Here is a 22243-nt window from a genome sequence, read left to right on the forward strand (position 1 = left end):
TGGATTTCAGAAAGGCTTTCGACTCTGTGGCATGGCCTGCCCTCGATAAAATCCTGGCAGTTCACGGGTTCTCTCCAATCTTCCGCAGCTGGACTCAAAATCTTCTCCACACAAGAAAAATGGCCGTACTTCTGAACAGGATCCCGGGCAAATGGATCCAATGCAAAAATGGGCTGAGACAAGGCGACCCGACCTCTCCCTACCTCTTCCTCATCGTTGCCAACCTTCTACAACAGCTCATCCTCCAGAACTCTGATCCTACTCTCCACCACCCCATCTTCTCCCACCTGCCTCCCACTGTCCTCCAATACGCCGATGACACGCTCATTGTTGCAGCTGCCTCTCCTACCGCTGCTTCAACCCTTAAAGTAATCCTAAATAGTTTCGCACAAGCCACGGTCCTCGCCATCAACTTCTCCAAAACCACCTTAGCCACCCTCCACATAGACGAAGCCACGACTGCCTCCATCACCCTCGCCATGGGGTGCTCATGCGCTTCCTTCCTGCAAACCTACCTCGGTCTTCCTCTCGCCCCGACCAAACCTCTCACCAATGTTTTCAACCCTCTAGTCAAACGAACTAGGAAACTACTTATCGGTTGGCGTGCCAAACTTCTTGATAAAGGTGATCAGCTCATCCTCATTTCTGCGGTGCTAGATTCAATCCTCACCTATTTTATGTCTGTTTTTTGCATCCCAAAGAAATCAATCAAAACTCTGGACTCCCTGAGAAGGAGTTTTTTTTGGGCAGGAGACGATGCTTGCTCAGGTGCTCAATGTCTTGTTGCATGGAAAGATGTATGTTTATCAAAAAATATCATTGGTCTAGGGCTCAAAAACATACACGTTCAAAACAACTGCCTCCTTGTGAAATTTGCAGCCAAAGCACTCTCCACTGCACAAACACCCTGGATGGAGTTGCTTGACCTTCAACACCCTAACGCTCTAGTCCCCCCCCCCCAAACCTCTTTTCTGTGCCGCACAATTTCACAGTAAATCCCTACTCTACAAAATATATCCTTCGTGCTCACAAATAGTGGTTCACATACATATTTCTGGCTCGACACTTGGCTAGTCTCACAACCACTTGCCATCGCTGTCGGTGTCAAAACCGGCGGATCTCAGGTAGGGGGTCCCGATTTGTGCATCTAGGCTGATGGTAACAGGAAGCAAGGGACACAATGTTTACCCAGGTTCGGGCCCTCTCGATGGAGGTAAAACCCTACTTCCTGCTTGATTAATATTGAAGATATGGGCAGTACAAGAGTAGATCTACCACGAGATCGTAGAGGCTAAACCCTAAGAGCTAGCCTATGATGGTATGATTGCAATTGTGATCGGCCTTCTAAGGATCAACCTCTCCGGTTTATATAGACACCGGACAGGGCTAGGGTTTACATGGAGACGGTTACAAGAAAGGAAATACAACATCCGGATCGCCAAGCTTGCCTTCCACGCCAAGGAGAGATCCATCCGGACACGGGACGGAGTCTTGAGTCTTGTGTCTTCACGCTTCAATAGTCTGGACGATGTATATAGTCCGGTTGTCTGGATACCCCCTAATCCCGGACTCCCTCAGTAGCCCCTGAACCAAGCTTCAATGACAATGAGTCCGGCGCGCAGTCTTGTCTTCAGCATTGCAGGGCGGGTTCCATCTCCGAATGATCCAAAGTACCTGTTACGACGAACAGTGTCCGGCACTCCATCAATGTTGTACTCCTCGGCTTTAGTGCCTCAATAATGACCGTCTCCACGTGTCGAGCGAATGCGAGGAGCCGGGGTATTTTTGCACCCGCCACCCTCAATCCTTCGGGCTAACCGTCTATTTGAAGAGACGGGGATTCTCAGATCCAAACCTCACTCTCCCCCTCGAGCAAGCATCCAACAGAGCGTTCCGGAAAAAACCATTCCAACATGGCCGGTTGTCGCAGCTCTTCTGCTCGCTCTCCTCGCTCCAAGTCGGGGGATTGGGAAGAGTGTTCAGTTCCTCATAGCCGTCTGATAAAGCTGCAAACCCAAGGGTTTCTCCCAACGGCGTTTATGGTCCCCGTTCGAGCCGGAATAGCACCTATAACGGAAGGGAACAAGCGGAGGGATCTCCTAATCCATCTCCAGAGGAGCGAATATGTTTCATCCCGCATCTGCTAAGGGGCGTCAGGTTTCCCATCCACCCGTTTCTTCGCAGGCTCCTGGAGTTCTAGGCTCTCCAGTTGCACAACCTTACCCCTGCCTCCGTGCTGCATATAGCGGGGTACGTTGCCCTTTGCGAGCTGTTTTTAGGCTGCGAACCTCACTTCGGGTTATGGAAGAAGTTGTTCTGTCTTGTCCCCCGCACTCAGGGAGAATCCCTATGTCAAGTGGGCGGGGCCGAAGTATGGCGCATTGCCGAGACCGGATACCTATCCGGCACTCCCAAGAAGGCACCAGAGAACTTGCCTTCAGAGTGGTTTTATATTGATGATGTTCCCCTTCCAGATCCAGTCCGGACAGGTCTCCCCTAGTTCAGTAACGCCCCGCCGAAGGCATGTCTAAGCTGGCGCCCCCGGGGCGCCCAAGAGGAGGATACCAGGGAAATACATTTCCTGATGAGCAGGATAAAGTTACTGGCCAAATCTGCACTGACGATAGTCGAGGTCATGGCAATATGCATAATGCGGGGAGTGCAACCGCTTCAATATCGGGGGAAGCCCATGTGGCACTTCAACGGGGAAGACGACGCCACCCGCTGCGGTCGTAAGGGTCTGGGCTCCGCCACTGCTCTGGCAAGGATATTGTCCGATTTATACAAAGGGGAAGAGGAAGAATTTCTTCACATTAAACCACGGGACGGATTCTCCATGTACAACCCCCCAGAGTGGGTAAGTCGTCATTCCTTTCCCTGCTTCACTTACCTTAGCATTCTCTGCTAAGATTACCCGCATCAATGTTTCCGAGCAGGACCTGAGGAGGGCCGTAAAGGAATCTTCAGCCCCTCCCCGCAGCCCGAGGACCCCGGAAGGGCCCTAGATCCAGGACTCGAAGAAGATCCGGATATTACTGTGGAGCTCGTCAACAGGGTATTTTATCAAGCGAGTTGTGATGGTGCCTCGGTGGCCATTATTGCCGACTATCCTGAACTACTCCCTGTGTCGCGTGTAAGCCAAACTAAAAACCCTATCCTCCGAAGAGGACTCCCCTCAGGTATCATGCCTTACCCTTGAGGCGTCGTGCTGTTTGCAAAGACGACGGTCGGAGCGCGGGGCCGAGCCCCTAGGGACTCGTCAAACACGGGCGTCCGGATCGGGCAGGATCAAGAGGAAGGCGGTGAGGGTCGACACACCGCTACAGAGGTAAAGCAAAAACATGTCCTGCGATTATGGTATTTGAAGTATAACAGCGCCCTTCATGTCCTGGCAGGAAAAAGAGTAGCCGGACTATATCCGGGGATCCCGCCAATCACGCCTCCACCAGCCGGGTTCCAGAGCCAGTTTCTAGAGCGGAGGCGGACACGGGGCAAGTGTCGCATAGTTCTCCGACAGAGGACGCGGATATGCTATCGGCCATGAACTCCGGAGTAGAGAGCGCCATGAATCACCGGCGCCGGAGGGCCGTGCTTCGGAACAACATCTTCTCCGAAGAGGCTTTTAATGCCTTCAATTCAGGGGACGCATACATCCGAGCAGCTCAAGGCGGGCTTGCCCGAGCGACGGACCAGTATACCAAAGATATACGGGTAAGAAATTTTGATAAGCATGTATAGCAGTAGCCCCTGAGACTTGAAATGGTTGGGACAACTGTTTTAAGGATCAATTTATGCACAGGTCCTTATAGATAAGAATGAGCAGTTGGCTCGGGAGCTGGAGGAATGCAAGGCCCAGCTGCGGGACACGGTTGCCAAGTTAGAGGAATCCCCGAAGGCCTCATCTGGTAACATTTGTCTTCATTGTGCGAAGATGCACCAGTTAGTAAATGGCTGATATGACAAATCTAACAAAAAATTCTGCAGACAATCCCGGGGTGAATCCAGAGGGCGTAAGAGATGACGACTCGCATCTCAAAAGGCAGCTAAGGGCTGGCGAGCGCATTCTCACACAAGTTCGGCAGGAGAAGAACAATCTTCAAGATGCCAATGTCCAGCTGGACGTAGAATTAAAAGACGTCCGCGCCCAGCTGGCGGACTCCGTGAAGGAGAATAAAAGGCTTCGACGTGGCATTTATGGTGAGTGCCTAGACGAACTGTATGATAGTTCGGCGAGGAAGTATATTGAAAGAATTTTGCTTGCAGGAATGTTAACGGGTCGCCCTGAGGAGGAGATGCCCTCATCTGCGGGCGATGTACTACAAGACCTCTCACAACTGCACGAGCGAGCTCGGCAAGTGATGTAGGGCGTTGCCCAGGCCTTGTGGCCATCAAGCTTACTGCCGAATGGCATGGGGGAGCTTGTGGATATGCTTCAAGGAGCACGGTGGCGCTTCCGATTGTGGAAGGTATCAGCCTGCCGGAAGGTGCAAGAGTAGCCTGGGCAATGGTGAAGACGCTCTACACCAAGCTGGACCCGAACCATATGGCTGAAGTAGGACCGGCGGGGCCAGATGGGCAAGAGATTCCCGTTAGTCTGGTATATGACTAGGTAGCGTTAGCCGCTAAGTATTCTCAACAGGTTGTAAGCTAGATAGCTTGTTGGGTGGTATAGAGGAGGAATATAGTCAGTCCAAGTGACTGTGTAATTCAATGGACATAATTAGTCCCTAGCCGGATTAAAATCATTTGTCATGGCGGACCTTTTCGCTTCAGCCCCCGGATCCTACAATCCGGGGTGTGTCCGAATACCCACTCAGTTATACAAAAACGGGGTATGCGTGGAAACAAGGCGTAGCGGTCATAAGTGCTTGAACAGACAAGGACCAAACTAGTTATGTTATATTGCATGGATAGTAAGAAACATCTTTCAGGGAGAATAGTTCCATTAGGGGTTCCTTTCCCTGGGTACGCATGCGACAATGCACATGTCCGGATTGCGAACGGTAGCGCAGGATACAACATTTCTGGGGATTTACATTGTAATAAACGAATACATCTTTTGTTCACCGATCGAATATTCTCTTAAGAAAACTAGCTTTCGGCTTCACCCAGTCTGAGGTACACATCCGGCTGAACCGGCAGTAACAATCGCAGAGGTGCTCCCCTTATGCCCTAGCCGAATTAACAGGAATGTAGGGCATAAACACAAGAGCCAGGCAACCCGGCTTGGCCACATCTTAAGTCATATCGATGCATATAATGGTGAAAAAAAGGCACATATGGAAAAAGAAACTCATATGTGATGGGAGAAAAGCCATTTGAGTAATTGTTTTTAGCTTCCGTATAGGAAGCCCCCAGGTATTGCTTACACACATAGTGCGGCCGGAGTGATCCGGGAGTCTGCACTGTATTAAATACTTTGTGTGAAGAGGAAAAAGGTCGAGAAAGGAAAAGGGGTGGAGCATAATTAAAAAGGAGGGGTAAGGAGACGAACATTGAGTTCGGCGTTAGGCGTAGAATCTCCGGAGTCTGGCCGCGTTCCATGGGTTTGGCTCGAGTCTGTTATCAGATGCATTACGTAAGCGGTACGCTCCGCCGATGAGAACTTTGTCAATGACGAAGGGACCTTTCCACTTGGGTTTGAGCTTATCCTTCTTCTTCTCCAGTAGGCGTAGAACGAGCTCGCCAATATTGTAAGTTTTGGCCCGCACTTCTCTTCTTTGATATCGTCGAGCCTGCTGCTGATAGAATGCGGAGCGGGCTTTTGCAACGTCGCACTCCTCCTCCAGGGCATCCAAGTTATCCTGCTGATCTAACTCGGCTTCCTTCTCTTCGTACATGTGTACGCGTGGCGAATCATGTATTATATCGCAGGGTAGTACTGCTTCCACGTCGCATACCATAAAAATGGTGTATATCCGATGGTGCGATTCGGCGTGGTCCGCAGCCCCCAGAGTACGGAGTCGAGCTCTTCGACCCAGTGCGTATCCGACTCTGTCAAGGATCGCACTAGTCTGAGTTTGATGCCGCTCATAATGAGACCATTTGCCCGCTCTACCTAGCCGTTTGTTTGGGGATGGTAGACGGAAGCGTAATCAAGCTTAATGCCCATTTTTCCGCACCAAGTTTTTACTTCATCGGCTGTGAAATTTGAGCCATTATCAGTGATGATGCTGTGGGGGACACCGTATCGGTGTACGACCCCAGATATGAAGTCTATTACTGGTCCAGATTCGGCCGTTTTGACTGGCTTGGCTTCTATCCATTTGGTGAACTTGTCCACCATGACCAATAAGTATTTTTTCTTATGGCTTCCCCCTTTAAGAGGTCCGACCATATCCAGCCCCCAGACCGTGAAGGGCCAAGTTATGGTGATTGTTTGGAGAGCGGTAGGGGGCATATGACTCTGATTGGCAAAGAGCTGGCAAACAACGCAATGTTGGACAAGGTCATGTGCGTCTGCTCGGGCCGTTGGTCAATAGAAGCCTGTACGGAAGGCCTTGCTGACTAGTGCTCGAGCCGCGGCGTGGTGTCCGCCCAGTCCGGCATGGATTTCAGCCAAGAGCTGCCGCCCTTCCTCTTCGGAGATGCATCTTTGGAGTACTCCGATAGCACTTTTCTTGTAGAGTTCCCCTTCGTGGACTTTGTAGGCTTTAGAATGCCGGACGATGCAGCGTGCTTTATTTTGGTCTTCGGGGAGCTCCTGCCTATTTAGGTAGGCCAAGACAGGCTCGGTCCACGGGGCGATTACGACCATGTTTTCGTGGGCCGAAGATGTTATTTTGGTGGCAGAGCCTCCGATTGTGTCTGATGGTTCGGAATCTGGGGGTGTGTTCAGATCCGTGCTAGTATTGCCGGACTCCCCTTCCCATACTACGGATGGCTTGAATAACCTTTCCAGGAATATGTTAGGTGGGACAGGGTCACGTTTAGCGCTGATGCAGGCGAGGATGTCCGCCGCTTGATTTTTTTCTTGAGCCACATGGTGGAATTCGAGCCCCTCGAACCGAGCTGACATTTTGAGGACGGCATTACTGTAGGCCACCATCTTCGGTTCCTTGGCATCAAAGTCTCCGTTTATTTGTGATATTGCGAGGTTCAAGTCCCCGCGCACTTCCAGGCGTTGGATGCCCATAGAGACTGCCATCCGAAGACCGTACAACAGAGCCTCGTATTCGGCTGCATTGTTGGAGTCTGTGTATAATATTTGGAGGACGTACTGGACCGTGTCTCCGGTGGGAGACGTCAGGATGACACCTGCTCCCAATCCGGCCAGCATTTTAGAGCCGTCGAAGTGCATGATCCAGTTGGAGTACGCGTCGTACTCTTTAGGGAGTTCGGCTTCTATCCATTCGGTGACAAAGTCAGCCAGTACTTACGACTTGATGGCTCACCGCGGTTTGTATATTATGTCAAATGGAAGGAGCTCGATAGCCCATTTAGCAATCCGGCCCATACGTCGCGGTTATTTATTATGTCATTGAGCGGTACTTCGGAGGCCACCGTGATCGAACACTCTTGAAAGTAGTGTCGCAGCTTTCGGGATGCCATGAAGACCGCGTACGCTATTTTTTGATAATGTGGGTATTAGGATTTGCATGGGGTGAGGACCATGGATACGTAATAAACCGGCTTTTGAAGCGGGAATTTGTATCCGTCCACCTCTCGTTTGACGACGAGCACTGCGCTTACCACTTGATGTGTTGCATCTATGTACAGTAGTATAGGCTCGCCGATATTTGGCGCTGTTAGGACTGGATTACTGGCCAGTAAGGTCTTTATTTCATTGAGTCTGGCCGTGGCTGCATCCGTCCACACGAAGTGTTCGGTGCGCCGAAGGAAGAGGTAAAGAGGTAATGCCTTTTCTCCTAACCTGGAGATAAAGCGGCTCAAAGCGGCCACGCATCCAGCTAGTTTCTGGATGTGCTTGAGGTCTGTTGGTATAGCCAGCTGCAATAGAGCTCGGATTTTTTTCGGATTCTCTTCAATTCCTCTATTGGAAACAATGAAGCCCAGCAGTTTCCCCGAGGGGACGCCGAAAACGCATTTTTCCGGATTCAACTTGATGTCGTATGTCCGGAGGTTATCGAATGTAAGCCTCAAGTCATCTATTAGGGTTTTGACGTGTCTTGTTTTTATGACCACATCGTCCACACATGCCTCCACTGTTTTGCCGATTTGTTTTTCCAAGCATGTTCGAATCATGCGTTGATAGGTTGCGCCGGCGTTCTTAAGCTCGAAAGGCATAGTGTTGAAGCAAAAAGGGCCATATGGCGTTATGAAAGCTGTTGCAGCTTAGTCAGACTCTGCCATCTTTATTTGATGGTATCCAGAGTATTCGTCAAGAAAACACAGCGAGTCGTGTCTAGCTGTGGCATCGATGATTTGATCGATGTGAGGGAGGGGAAAGGGATCCTTGGGGCAAGCCTTGCTGAGGTCTTTGAAGTCGACACATAGGCTCCAGGATTTGTCCTTCTTTGGTACCATTACCAAATCTGCCAGCCAATCTGGATGTTTGATATCTCTGATGAATCCGACCTCAAGTAGTTTGGCTAGCTCTTCCCCCATGGCTTGCCTTTTGGGCTCAGAAAACCGTCTTAGAGTCTGCTTGACCGGTTTGTATCCCTTTAATATATTGAGGCTGTGTTCGGCCAATCTGCGTGGGATGCCTGGCATGTCCGATGGGTGCCAGGCGAAAATGTCCCAATTCTCGCGTAAGAAATCTCGCAGTGCGGCGTCCATCGCGGGGCTCAACTGTGTCCCGATGGAAGCTGTCTTCGTGGGGTCCGTTGGATGGACTTGGAATTTGACTATCTCGTCTGTGGGTTTAAATGAGGTGGACTTGGGTCGCTTGTCGAGTATCACGTCGTCCCTGTCCACTGTGGCCCATAGTGTTGTTAACTCTTCGGCTGCTAGGGCTTCGGATAATGCTTCCAGGGCTAGTGTTGCGGTTTTGTTTTCGGCGCAAAGTGCGACGTCCGGATCACTGGATAGAGTGATGATTCCATTGGGTCCGGACATTTTAAGCTTCATGTACCCATAATGGGGTACAACTTGAAAGCTTGTAAACGCGTCCCGCCCTAGAAGGGTGTGTATCCGCTGTTAAAAGCAGCCACTTGGAGTGTGATTTCTTCGGACCTATAATTCTTCGGGGTGTCGAATACCACATCGAGTGTGATTTTTCCCGCACACCGTGCTTCTCGAGTAGGGATAATTCCCCTGAAGGTTGTGCCGCTCTGTTCAATACGACTTCTGTCAATTTCCATCTTGTTGAGTGTTTCTTCATAGATCAAGTTTAATCCACTTCCTCCGTCCATGAGTACTTTAGTGAGCCGAAAGCCGTCCACGATTGGGCTGAGGACCAGAACGGTCGATGCCTGGACAGTCTGGAATCGAGGTTCGTCACTGGCACTGAAAGTTATAGCAGTGTCGTTCTTATTTTGGCCACATGGCCAATTTCAGCGGAGCTTCGATGAGCTCGCGTGGGCCTATTGTTTGAGGCAAAAGTCTCGAAGACTGTTAGTGCTATATTGTGTTTGTTGGCGGGATGTTGTTCTGCTTTATGGCTTGAAAGAAGATCCTCGCCACTTTTCACAACCTACCGGAGTATCCAACACGCCCTAAGGCTATGGGTTGGTGCTGTGTCCGGAGCACTATGGAGTTTACATGGCCCATCGAGCCATTCTTCCAATACGGTTCCCCGCCCTAGGGTGTGCTTTGGTTTCTTGTGAATTGGATCGGCCGACTTACAAGAGTTTGCCCATTTAGTTCGGACAAAGGTCCTGGTGAGAGCCATACTGTCCCAAAATTCTGTTTGGGTTTTTCAGGCGCTTTCCATCACACAATACTTATGTACTATGATTGCCAAGTCCGCGAAGTATACTATGTCACGACGGCTTATAGCATTAAGGAGTCCTTTGTCCGTGCAGTTTTTGTAGAAGAGTGAGACTACGTCCTCCTCGCGACAGTCCTTGACCTTGTTAAGCGCAAGGAGGAATCTGGCCCAGTAGTGATGTACAGTCTCCTGGGGCTCTTGCCTAATGCGGGAGAGACGGTTTAAGTCCAGGTGGGTGTTGTTAGCTGAATCCGGATCTTGATCCGATCTAACACCCAGGGGCGTGGGAGGTTTCGAGCCTGACAGCTCGGGATCCGGAGTGCTGCCCGATTTCTTCGGCCCAATGCCTGATTCTAAGTCCGAGACCCGGGTCATGTCTTCCTTTGGGCAGGTGTTCGACTCAAGTAGTTCGGTGATCCGAATATAATTTGTCCTCAAAGTTGAGGGGCAATCCGCGTATGGTTCCTCCACTACCGCTATCTCATGGGTGGCCGGCGGGGATCTGATGTCCCTTTGGTCGGGTTTAAGCCCGATCAGGTCATAGTCTGTAGCGACTCCCAGAGCGGCGATGCGATCCAAGAGCTCATTAAGGAAGGAGATCTCCATCGGATCCATCTGTTCGACGAGTTCCGAACTGACGTGAAGGTTATGCTTGATGACCCGAGAGGCCATCGTCGGCGCAACCGCCGATAGGGCAGCCATGGTAAAGCCACCAAGTCGGAGAGTTTGGCCTACAGCCAGAGCTCCCCCCGAGGTAATGTCGTCCTTGATGACGAGACGAGCCATCGAGCCTTGCGGTGACGACACAGAGGAACTCTCAATGAAAGCACCAATGTCGGTGTCAAAACCGACGGATCTCGGGTAGGGGGTCCCGATCTGTGCATCTAGGCTGATGGTAACAGGAAGCAAGGGACACAAAGTTTACCCAGGTTCGGGCCCTCTCGATGGAGGTAAAACCCTACTTTCTGCTTGATTAATATTGAAGATATGGGTAGTACAAGAGTAGATCTACCACGAGATCGTAGAGGCTAAACCCTAAAAGCTAGCCTATAATGGTATGATTGCAATTGTGATCAGCCTTCTAAGGATCAACCTCTCTGGTTTTGACATCGGAGAGGGCTAGGGTTTACATGGAGTCGGTTACAAGAAAGGAAATACAACATCCGGATCGCCAAGCTTGCCTTCCACGCTAAGGAGAGATCCATCCGGACACGGGACGGAGTCTTGAGTCTTGTGTCTTCACGCTTCAATAATCCAGAGGATGTATATAGTTCGGCTGTCCGGATACCCCCTAATCCCGAACTCCCTTAATCGCTTCCCCCGCCTATTCTCACACTCCACCTTAGAGATGGCTAAAGTGGCTAACATTTTGCGTTACGGTATTCAAGCTAACCTCCGTAACCGCCTCTCCCTCACGGCAGAACAAGAGCTAGTGTCGCTTGTGGCTATTTTGCAGGATTTTATGCCATCGGCGGAGGAAGACCAACGGTTCCTGCGACATGGCATTGCCTTCTCCACCAAGCATGCATACGGTGCCCTCATGGCCCGACCAGACAACGATCTCATTGCTCCCTTCATATGGAATGCTAAAGTTTCTCGGAAGCTCAAAGTATTCGCATGGCTTCTCTTCGCTACTCTTCAAAGACCGTCTCAACACTAGGATCAACCTTGCACATAAGCATACTTCAAAGACCGTCTCAACACTAGGATCAACCTTGCACACAAGCATATAATCGATTCAGATATATGCCTTTGGTGTGCTAGGCTACCCGAAGACTTCAACCACCTCTTCATCACGTGCCCTCTTGCCAAGAGAATTTGGCAACTGCTTGGTGTGCTAGGCTATCCGAAGACTCCAACCACCTCTTCATCACGTGCCCTCTTGTCGAGAGAATTTGGCAACTGACTTGGGCTCCTACCTCCAACCAGCGAAATCTCAGACCTATGGGACGCCACTACTCCTCCTCACCTCCCGACAACTGACTTGGGCTCCTACCTCCAACCAGCAAAATCTCAGACCTATGGGACGCCACTACTCCTCCTCACCTCCCGACCACGGCTTGGCCTTCGGTTTCTCCTGGCTTTACTATGGATGATTTGGGAAGCACGTAATGACATGGTATTTAGATTGGTCGGTCAAAACTCTGTAATAACCCTTAGGAGCCTTATTACTGCTTTTGGATCTCTGGTCTCATCGTTTTGTGCGTCTTGTGCATTCACAAGACAAGGAGGACGCCTTCTCATGGCGCTCCTACCTCTCTGCACGTTGCACCATGCCTATGTAATTCTGTATTCACTGCCACAGCAGCCCTTTGAGCAATATATTCAGGTCCCCCCCAATTCTAAAAAAAACAGTAACACAACTGAAGATATATTGCAGGCAGTGAATTTATTACTACACAAACGGGGCAAACATCACCTAGGAAATATACACGAACGGGGCAACCATGCACAGCAGGGCCACCCTCCATTATTAACCACAAAGTACCGTACGTAGAAACAAGCAAACATACTACGTATATGCGATAAAGGATAGCTGCAGGTGTTGGATTTTAAGGATTTGAAGCAGCAGCTTTGGCGGTGGCGGCTAGTAGTCCTCCGGCGCGAGTGGCTGGTGGGCGTGGGCGGCGGTATCGGTAGACGGCATGACGACGTACTCGTAGAGGAGCCCAGCAATGCCGGAGCCGAGGAAGGGCCCGAGCCAGTAGACCCAGTGGTGCCTCCACCGCCACCCGACGAGCGCCGGCCCGAAGACCCGCGCCGGGTTCATCGCAGCGCCATCGAACGGCCCGCCGGCGAGTATGTTAGCCCCGAGCAGGAACCCCACGGCGAGCGGCCCGATGGTGCCCACGTGGCCCCTCTTGGGGTCGATCAGCGTCGCGTAGTAGGCGTACATGAGCCCGAACGTCATCACCGCCTCCAGCAGCACCGCGTGCCAATCCCCCACCCCCGACGCCAGGGAGAAACCGGGCGGCCGCTGCGAACACCATCACAAGATTAATTAATTAATTAGCTTATGCCACGATTAATTAGATAGATAGTCGTCGCAAGGATGATCGAAGAAAGATAGTAGTACCATGCCTCCGGTGGTGAGGCGGAGGAGGAGGGAGGCGACGATGGCGCCGAGGAGCTGCGCGATCCAGTAGAAGAGGGCGCGCACGAGGGTGATGCGCCCGCCGAGCAGCGCCCCGAAGGTGATGGCCGGGTTGACGTGGCCCCCGGAGATGTTCACGGCCACGGACACCGCCACGGCCAGTGCCAGCGCGTGTGCCAGCGCCACGGCCACCAGCCCGCCCGCCGTGCTCATGTCATGGTAGAGCTTCCCTGCAAGCACACAGACGCATACACGTACGTCTTAAGACCGTCGATACTTAACCAAGCTAGTCTACATAGATGCACGGTGCGGTGGAAACTGGGCATGCACGATGCACGGATGGGTGCTCGTAGCTAGGTAGGGTGCGTACCGAGGGAGAGGATGGAGCCCTCGGCGGCGAAGACGAAGATCGCCGTGGCGAGGAACTCGGAGATGGCGGCGCGGATGGTGTCCGGGTGCGTCGCGTCCTCGCTGCGCCCCATGGTGAACCCCCGCCGCCCCGTCGTCCGCGCCGCCGTGCTCATCCTGACCGACGTACGTACGTACCAAAGCAAGCAAGCCGCTCTTCTCTGTTCAACTCAACGCTTCTTTCTTGCCAACGAAAGTAGTGTGTGAGTTGTGAGGATGGCCGCCGCGTGCGCGCGTGGCTTATAACGTGGCCGCGGCTGGAGCCGCGGCAGCTACACGTGTGCGGGAGGACGCCCCAGAGCGGTGGCACGTCTCACGTCTGGTCAGGAGGCTCGGTTGCCCGTGCATGCCAAGCCCTGCGTGTGCGGCGTGCACCCACCGCGCGCGACCATATGTAGTACGTGTAGTGTATGTGACCCGCGGCGGCTTCGCTCGGCGTGTTAATCTTATCCGGTGGCCAGGCTCCTCGCATCACCTGCCAGGTCATGGACATGCATGCAAGACACTGCGGCGCGGGTAGGTGCGGTGCTCTGCCTTGCCTTACGCACGAAGTTTTCTTTGTGCGGGAGCAGAGCGCCTGTAGCTCAGGTGCCTGAATTTTTTTTTTCTTTGTATCAGTCAATTTTACTCTGGAACGTCTGATTCACATCCAACGTAGCTCGTTGACCCAAGTTAAGTTTCAGTTGATTACAATACACAGCCCGATCAAAGCCCAGCAACAGAATAGAGGTAGTATGTTAGAGCATCCCTAGCAGACCCGTATAAGTGGTCAAACCCGCATAATTTTTGTGTTTTACAGTTTTGGTCGAAAAAAATTGTGCACTACAGAAACCGTAAAAGTGGTCCAACCCGTAAATTTTTTAAGGGTCACCGAAAATGCACAATCGAAACCCTTATATTTGGAGGTTTGAAGGCCGAATCTAAGGGCCCCCTATACCGGTCAAACCTCGTCGGAGCAAGCACACCGTCGCGGAGTTTGCCGGAATCCGCCCTAAACTCGCCGGAAGTCATCACCACACACCGGAAAAGGCCGCTAGACGCTGCAATCGATCGCCGCCGGTTCGAATTGGATGAGGTCACATTGTCATGGCCTCCCATGGCCTCAGCCTGGCCGCCGGAATCCTCCCGGCGCGGCAGGCAAAGGGGCATGGCTCGGCCGGCGCGGCTGGCAATAGAGCAAGGCGCGGACGTCGGAGGCGACGGGGCGTGACCGGCGAGGCTGGGCGCGGCTGGCGTGGTGACGGGGCGCGGCCGACGAGCAACGAGGCACGACAGGCGGACGACGGGGTGCGGCCGACGGGCGACGGGACGCGACCGGCGGGGTTGGGCGTGGCCAGCGCGGCTGACTGGAGGAAGGGGCGGCATCGGCCGGACTTGAGGAAGGACCTATTTATCTCAGTTTTACAGTTTGTTTTATGGTATCTGTTCAGTCGTAGCTAAAATAAACCCTTAAAATGTATTTTTTTTACCAACCCTCATCCCAGTTTTACAGTTTGCGATTTTAAGGGGTCTGCTAGAGATGTTCTTAGCAACCAACCCTACTCTTGTCATGGGATAGACCATTGGGTGTGTCTATTGGGCCTGAGCTGCTGGAAAGCAACGGAAGCCAGCGACTACAGATACAAGTGAACGGGCTACAGACTACGCGGCTAGGAATGGGACGGCTTCGGCCTCCTCTGCTTATATATCTTCTTCCTCTCGTGTTCATCTCCTTCTTTGTACTAGCTAAACCTTGGCGAATCCATGGCTTGTAGTTCAAATCCTTGAGCAATTGATCTCTGTACTAGTGTGTTGCTAACAATTGGTATTCAGAGCCAACCGATTCCTCCACGCAAAATCCACACAAAATTCCACACCTTAATCGATCTCCAGCCATGTCACGGGGATCAGCTTGGGCTGGCCGCCGTGATCGAGCGTTCACGTCGGTGGAGGACCTGCAGCAGCGATGCCTTGCCGAGTGGATGGACCGGGACAAGCGGGCACGATATCGCGCCGAGTTTAGCGCCCGTATTACAGCCATCGCGGCGCAGGTGGCTTCAGAGGTGTCGGCGGCGGTAGCATCGGAGGTGTCGGCTGCCGTTGCAGCAGCACTACAGTCTGCATGCGCGGGGTACCACGGGTACGTAGACCATGCGCCGACGACTACATCGACCCCAACTGTGTCTATGGCGGACGAAAACACATCTGTTACTGATGCATCTGTGGTGGTTTCTGCTCAGAGATCGACATCAGCCTTCGCGCAGCAACAACAACAATAGGAGGAAGAGGATGCGCCGCGCCAGACAATTGAGAACAAAGACACCAACGTCCTCGCTGCTTGGATGCCCACCACATGTTTGACACAATGCCCAAGCCGCGCCGCCATCATGTCAGTGTCGGCGCCTGCTTCTGCCGCAACACCAGCTTCGTCCAAGGTCACCGTCAGCGCCGTCGAGCGCTACCATGTCGGTCTTGAGCCAGCGGCCTCGACCTTGACGCCGACCACCGCACTGGATGTCTCGGGTGCCTGCTCAACAGCGGCGAACTCCACCACCATCATTCCAGCGCCAGGGGCAGCGGATGCAATGGCCATGGACATCTCAATGCCAAACCCCACCTCTACATCAGGTGACATGGACTCCGTTGACGCGTCGGCCGCCACCTGCTCGACCGCGAGCCCAGGAGGGGACAATGCTACAACTGTTGTCTCTGTCGCTGTGGAGGTGTCAACAGCAATCAAACTCGCTCCAAGTGTTGCCACCCCATTGGTTTGCCTGGATGATCTCCACTTCAAGCCGTACACACGTGCCATCAGCGTGTTCCAAAGTGTTCCTATGTCAGCGTCTTCCCGGTGTTCTACAGAAAGTTTAGACCAAGACACCAGCATGGAATCACCAGAATCTGCACTCAGCGTATGTCCGCCCACGAGAATAGCGTGTGCCTATTTCTGCTCTTGTATTATGCCACTAAGTGCTGCAGTTTTGAGGAGTGCTCATGTCCAGAAGGTCAACATGTTCCAGTTGCTCAACAATAACAACAACATCAATGTCACCAAGGAGCAGGACAAGTCACCACTTACATGATCACCAACTCAAAATTTGTTTCAACGGGAATCTGCCTCGATAATTAGACTTGCACCACATGTCATCGTAGCTTCAAAGGAATTGGATGCTTTGTTTGTTATTGGCAATCTTAGTGCTCAGCAATATTTGGGTCAGTGGAGAGTTTTCAAGTCTCAAAAAAAGGCTCCACAAGGTAGTATTAGTGGCAGATCAACCCATTCCCAGTATGAATTATAAGTTACTAAAATGGCCATGGGATGTAGGAGACTGGAGTTTTGGTTGTTCTAGGTTCTACCTGTTGACTGGAGGATGGGCTAAGTGGTCACACACAAATGGATTTGACACAAGTAGCAAGCTACTTGTTACAACTCATGTTGTCACGACTGGCTTATTTGTCGGTATCCGGTACAGTTCGGAGGAATTACTGACATTATCCTGGAATCCTGGACAGCAAGCAATTTCTGGTCCCAAGTACCTATCTAGCATTGAAGTAACTGCAACTATTTGTGTTCTACCCCTCAGTTGTTCATGGACTTCAATTGAGTTGAAAGCCTGGTCTCCACCGGTGCGGCATGTTCCTGGTCACCATTCCATGCAACTAATGATTTGGAGGATAAGTGAAGATAGACCTATTACTGCATGTTTGGTTATGCTACAGACCACTGCATTTTCTTCCACAGAAATGAGCTCATGGCAGATATCTAGTTTCAACATCACTGTCAGTATCCCAGCTGATTACTCCCATGCATGTTCTGTTCCTGACAATACATATCTGCAGTCCATGTCTAAGTGCTATCCTGTTAAGATGGTGATCAGTAAATCTTCTCATGCTAGTGCTTCTTACTTGATGGTATGGAGGATTGCTTGGGTGTTCTATTCAGTGTCTACTAACGAGGCCTGCAACTTCCAATGTCCAGTTTTCATAAAATTGACTCATTATTCTGTACTGGCTCAACCAAATGCCTTGCTTCCGATTGTGATTCCTTGGGTGCTAACTTTCCAAGCTTCGCAATTGACTTTGGATCCAGGTGACAGTCTATCAATTCCTGCTGCATATGTTATTGTTACCATCGCGTTCTGGACACACTTCAAACTAGGCATGCTTTCTCCATTGCATGACAAGGATTTGAGTTTCTAAAGATATTTAAGTGTGGACCAGATGATGCTGAAAACTGGGCATGTTATTCAGTCTGGTCCGGATCATATCCAATGGAAGATTGCATGGTCGTTTAACTTGAAAAACTCGGATGTTGTCAACCAGTCCGAGCAAAAAGCTCTTGCCGCAACATACCCTGAGTTGTATTTTCCGTGGCACCGAGGTGATGTCCTAGTACAACATATCCTCTTGGTGGAGTTCAGTTGCCTAAATTGCAAAAGGCTCATGTTGGAAGCTGCTACACAATATGATTTTGAATGTGTTGCTTGGGAATTTACATGGTCACTTTACTTAGTGTGTTGTGCTGGCACAGCAAAAACTTGCCATTTTAGTTCTTTGTTTCTATTGCCATGAGGAGCTTCCGGGACCTTGAGTTTTGTCAAGGGAAGTTGTCATGGGATCCAAGCATCTGGGCCCTTCTCTATTTCTTCAGATCTTTTGCTCAAACTAAAGTAACAGGAAGGAGGGATCTTGCAGCTCCAGCTTTCTACTCCGACAATGGTTGTGTTGACCGACCCTACTACCTTGACGTTTTTTGTGACCAAGTGAACATCAGCGATGACTACTTCCTTGAGCAAGTCGGTGTGATCTGCTTCCTCAACCTCGCCAAGTTCCGCATCAGCTACGGCACCCACCGCAACCTCGACGAAGTCATGAAGCATCAAGTACCATGGGATCCAGGAGGTTCGACATGACATCAACTTGAGGTCAAGCCGGATTTTAAGGAAGGGGGAATGTTAGCGACCGACCCTACTCTCGTCATGGGCTAGACCATTGGGTGCACCTATTGGGCCTGGGCTACTGGAAAGCAACGGAAGGCAGCGACTACAAATACAAGTGAACGGGCTACAGACTACGCGACTAGGAATGGGACGGCTTCGGCCTCCTCTGCTTCTGGATCTTCCTCCTCTCGTGTTCATCTCCTTCTCTGTACTAGCTAGACCTTAGCGAATACATGGCTTGTAGTTCAAATCCTTGAGCAATTGATCTCTGTACTAGTGTGTTGCTAACATAGTACTACTATAGTCCCTTATAACCAATTAGAGAAGTAAAATTTCTGTTTTACTCCTCTAACCGGCATCTAGACGATCCCTTATCCGCCGTAGTTTCCTCAAACTTCTTCCTAAATTTACTTTACCGTGTGGCGGCTTAGTAAAAGTCGTGCCTCTCCCTCGCATCGCCCCACGCCCTTGCAAATCCATCAGCGCGACTCCCGGCGATAGCCCGTCGGCCTCACCGTTCCCTCGTTGCCTTCCCTGCCCTGTGCCACCCTTCTGCCCGACGTCAAGCCCGTTCGGCCCCCGTCACGGTTGTTGGAATCAAGGTGAAACGCCGTCGCCATTGTTGATTCGTCGGATTGCTTCTTTGCTTCTCCTTTTTCTACCGGCTGACGCATCTCACAATGATTGCACACTTCTATAGGTCATTCCCTCTCGCCGCCTCCGGCCTGTTTGGTTAGAATGACATCGGCCGGTCGGTGCACCACCAGCACCGCAAGTGTTCGAAGATTTGCCTAGGTGAGTTTTTTATCATTTCTTTATGAACTGAGCCGTTTGGATTGAACCTAGCCGTTTGAATTGTAGATGAAGAGGTTGAGGGAGATGGCTTTGGAGGACTCGTCGTCATCCGAAGAGGAAGAAGGCGACGATGACTTTGACACCGTTTTTAGGCATGATTTTCAATGATGATGTTCGCCGGCCAAGGAGAGTATCATAATTTGGCCGCATACACATCAACAGTGATAGAGCGGAGGGTCATGCGAAGATCGTGAGAGACTACTTTGACCAAAATCCAACCTATCCGGAGAAGTACTTAGAGATATGATGATTGGTTCAAGCTTCAGAGAAACGCATGTGAAGAGATAAGTGCAAGCCCTCTGAAGAAATTCATTGCAGCCGTTCGAGTCTTAGCATATGGGTGTTCGGCCGATGCAGTCGATGGCTATGTCCGCATTGGTGAAGACACAATCTTGGAGGTTGTTCGAAGATTCACTAAAGTAGTGATCGTTGTGTTTGGCCGGGAATACTTGAGAGCACCAACCGAGGAAAACACCATAGGCTAATGACTGAGAGTGAAGTAGGAGGATGGCTAGCGATGCTTGGATCACTTGACTGTACGCACTGGACATGGAAGAATTGTCCTGCAGGGTGGAACGGTTTGTACAAAGGCCAGTGCAACGATCCAACGATCATTCTTGAGGCAGTTGCATCAAAAGATCTTTGGATATGTCATTCAGTTTTTGGTTTGCCTGGCTCTCACAATGACTTGAATGTGTTGCCAAGATCACCGCCGTTTTCTAGGCTTATTAAAGGTGAAGCTCCTGCTTGCAACTACTCAGTCAACGGGTACAACTACTCAATGTTTTACTATCTTGTGGATGGCATCTATCCACCATGGGCCACCTGATCAAAATAATTCCGCGTCCAAAAGGTAACAAAAACATTCACTTTGCCCAGTGTCAAGAAGCTGTTAGGAAAGATGTTGAGAGAGCCTTTGGTGTGCTTCAGAAGCGCTTTGCAATTGCTCGTGGACCTGCCGAGTACTGGAACTCCAAGGTTCTACGGCAGATCATGACCTGTTGCATCATATTGCATAAAATGATCATTGAAGACTAGAGAGATATGCCTAAGAATTTTTGGTACATCATCAACGGGACTCCGGTTGAGCCAGAGTATAATACGAACAAGATCTTGGCATTCCTTGAGGAGCATTGCAGGATTGAGAACCGCCAAGTTCATGCTCAGCTCCGACAAGATCTTGTTGAGCATCAGTGGCAATGTCTTAGCGAGTCCTAGTTGTTCTATCACATGCTATTTGCTACATTTGAACCATTTGACGTGTTTAAATTTTAATAATTTGGTTTGTTGACTTTGAATTCGGTTTGTAAAATATACTCGTGATTTGCTTCAACATTCAAATTTATGTTTAGTTTCTATATGGGTGCTAATATGTAGTTGCAATTTATACTAGAATTGTGAAGTTTAGAGAAAACAAAATTGTACTCCGTTAAATATAAGAGACCGGCTAGGTCCGTCTAAAACTTAATTGAGTAAATATACTCCACTAAATATTTACTTTGCCGAATACTCCACTACTTTTAGAGGATCGGTTAAAAATGCCCTAAACCCGACCAATCAAAGCCCAGCAAACAACTACATGGCTGCTCCAGCCAGGTACTACTAGCACTAGAATATATTTCTTCCTGCATGAGCATGACCACACGTGATACATGCAAAAAGGTACATCATAACCATCACCATGCTGCTTTGCCACGTATATTTTTGACGATCCAAAAGATAACAGGGAATTCTTATCTATTGCATTAAAAAATCCAAATCAATATATTACATGCAAATTAAAATAATATAGATATTTTGACAAAGAAAAATGTTCATTCAAATTAGTGAAATGAACAATAAAGAATTAAAAAGGAAAAAATAAAAGAAAAGAACATGTTTCAACTGAGAAATAAAAAAGGTAACAAATAAGAATACATTTTAATATAATTAAACTAGAAACGTGGGAGTGTGGTTACCCTAAATGAAGAAATGTGAAGAAAAAAAGTCTAAGGCAGAAATAATTCTAGAAGTGGTGTTACCTCAAAAAAATGAAGAAAAATTGAAACAACGAAGGACATGTTTCTTTCTAAGCAAAAGGGCTAGGTGTGGTGTTATCAAAATGAAATGAATTGAAGAGAGAAAAACAAAAAAATCTATGGAAGAATGAATTACAAGAGTAGTTTAAACCATAAGAAAGCGACAATCAAATTAAAAATACTTCCATCGAGCATTTAAAAAATGTTCATGCCATGTTAAAAATGTTTGCCAACTTAAAAATGTTAACATGTACAACTACACCTAACATGAATAATCATTAAGACGTTGTTGAGGATATTGCTTATCGTTCGTGTCTCGGTCGGCTGGGGATTAGAGTTTAAATGGAAATCGAATGATTAAATGATTTTACCGGTTGACTAATCGACCATTTTTTCACAAATCCCAGGTTTCTAGCAGTAAAATATGCTATATTCAACACAAAAACAATATTGGTCGGAAGTCTTGTATTGATTCCTTGCCTTTGAATTCTTGTTCAATGACAAGAAAAATAGGACAGTTGTACATATTACTCTTCCGGAGGAACTTCCCCGGAGCGGGAAATCATTGTCATCGTCATCTCCAACAACTCTCCCAACTTGGGGAGGGCAATCTCCATCAACATCTTCAACAACACCCTCTCCTCTCAAACCCTAGTTCATCTCTTGTGTTCAATCTTTGTACTGGAACCTTAGGTTAGTGCTTGTGGGTGACTAATGGTGTTGATTACATCTTGTAGTTGATCACTATATGGTTTATTTGGTGGAAGATTATATGTTCAAATCCATTATGATATTTAATACCCCTCTGATCTTGAGCATGCATATCATTTGTGAGTAGTTACCTTTGTTCTTGAGGTCACGGGAAAAGTCATGTTGCAAGTAATCATGTGAATTTGATATGTGTTCAATATTTTGATGATATGTATGTTGTGATTCCCTTAGTGGTGTTATGTGAACGTCGACTACATGACACTTCACCATCTTTGGGCCTAAGGGAATGCATTGTGGAGTAGTTATTAGATGATGGGTTGCTAGAGTGACAGAAGCTTAAACCCTAGTTTATGCGCTATTTCGTAAGGGACTGATTTGGATCCATGCATATAATGCTATGGTT

At 49.6% G+C, this 22243-nt stretch overlaps 1 protein-coding gene across 1 annotated transcript; it reads right to left on the reverse strand.

Moving 5' to 3' along the window:
- Positions 1 to 12294: 12294 nt before the first annotated feature.
- Positions 12295 to 13557, reverse strand: LOC119304984 (probable aquaporin TIP3-1). The gene is made up of 3 exons (XM_037581640.1): positions 13300 to 13557; positions 12912 to 13159; positions 12295 to 12812 (listed from the first exon to the last, which is right to left on the reverse strand). The coding sequence occupies exons 1-3, from the start codon at positions 13451 to 13453 to the stop codon at positions 12423 to 12425; spliced, it is 792 nt and encodes a 263-aa protein (XP_037437537.1). The 5' UTR covers positions 13454 to 13557; the 3' UTR covers positions 12295 to 12422.
- Between the last annotated feature and the right edge of the window lie 8686 nt (positions 13558 to 22243).

Source organism: Triticum dicoccoides, chromosome 1B (genome assembly GCF_002162155.2).
Source record: "Triticum dicoccoides isolate Atlit2015 ecotype Zavitan chromosome 1B, WEW_v2.0, whole genome shotgun sequence".
Classification (NCBI taxonomy): Eukaryota; Viridiplantae; Streptophyta; class Magnoliopsida; order Poales; family Poaceae; genus Triticum; species Triticum dicoccoides.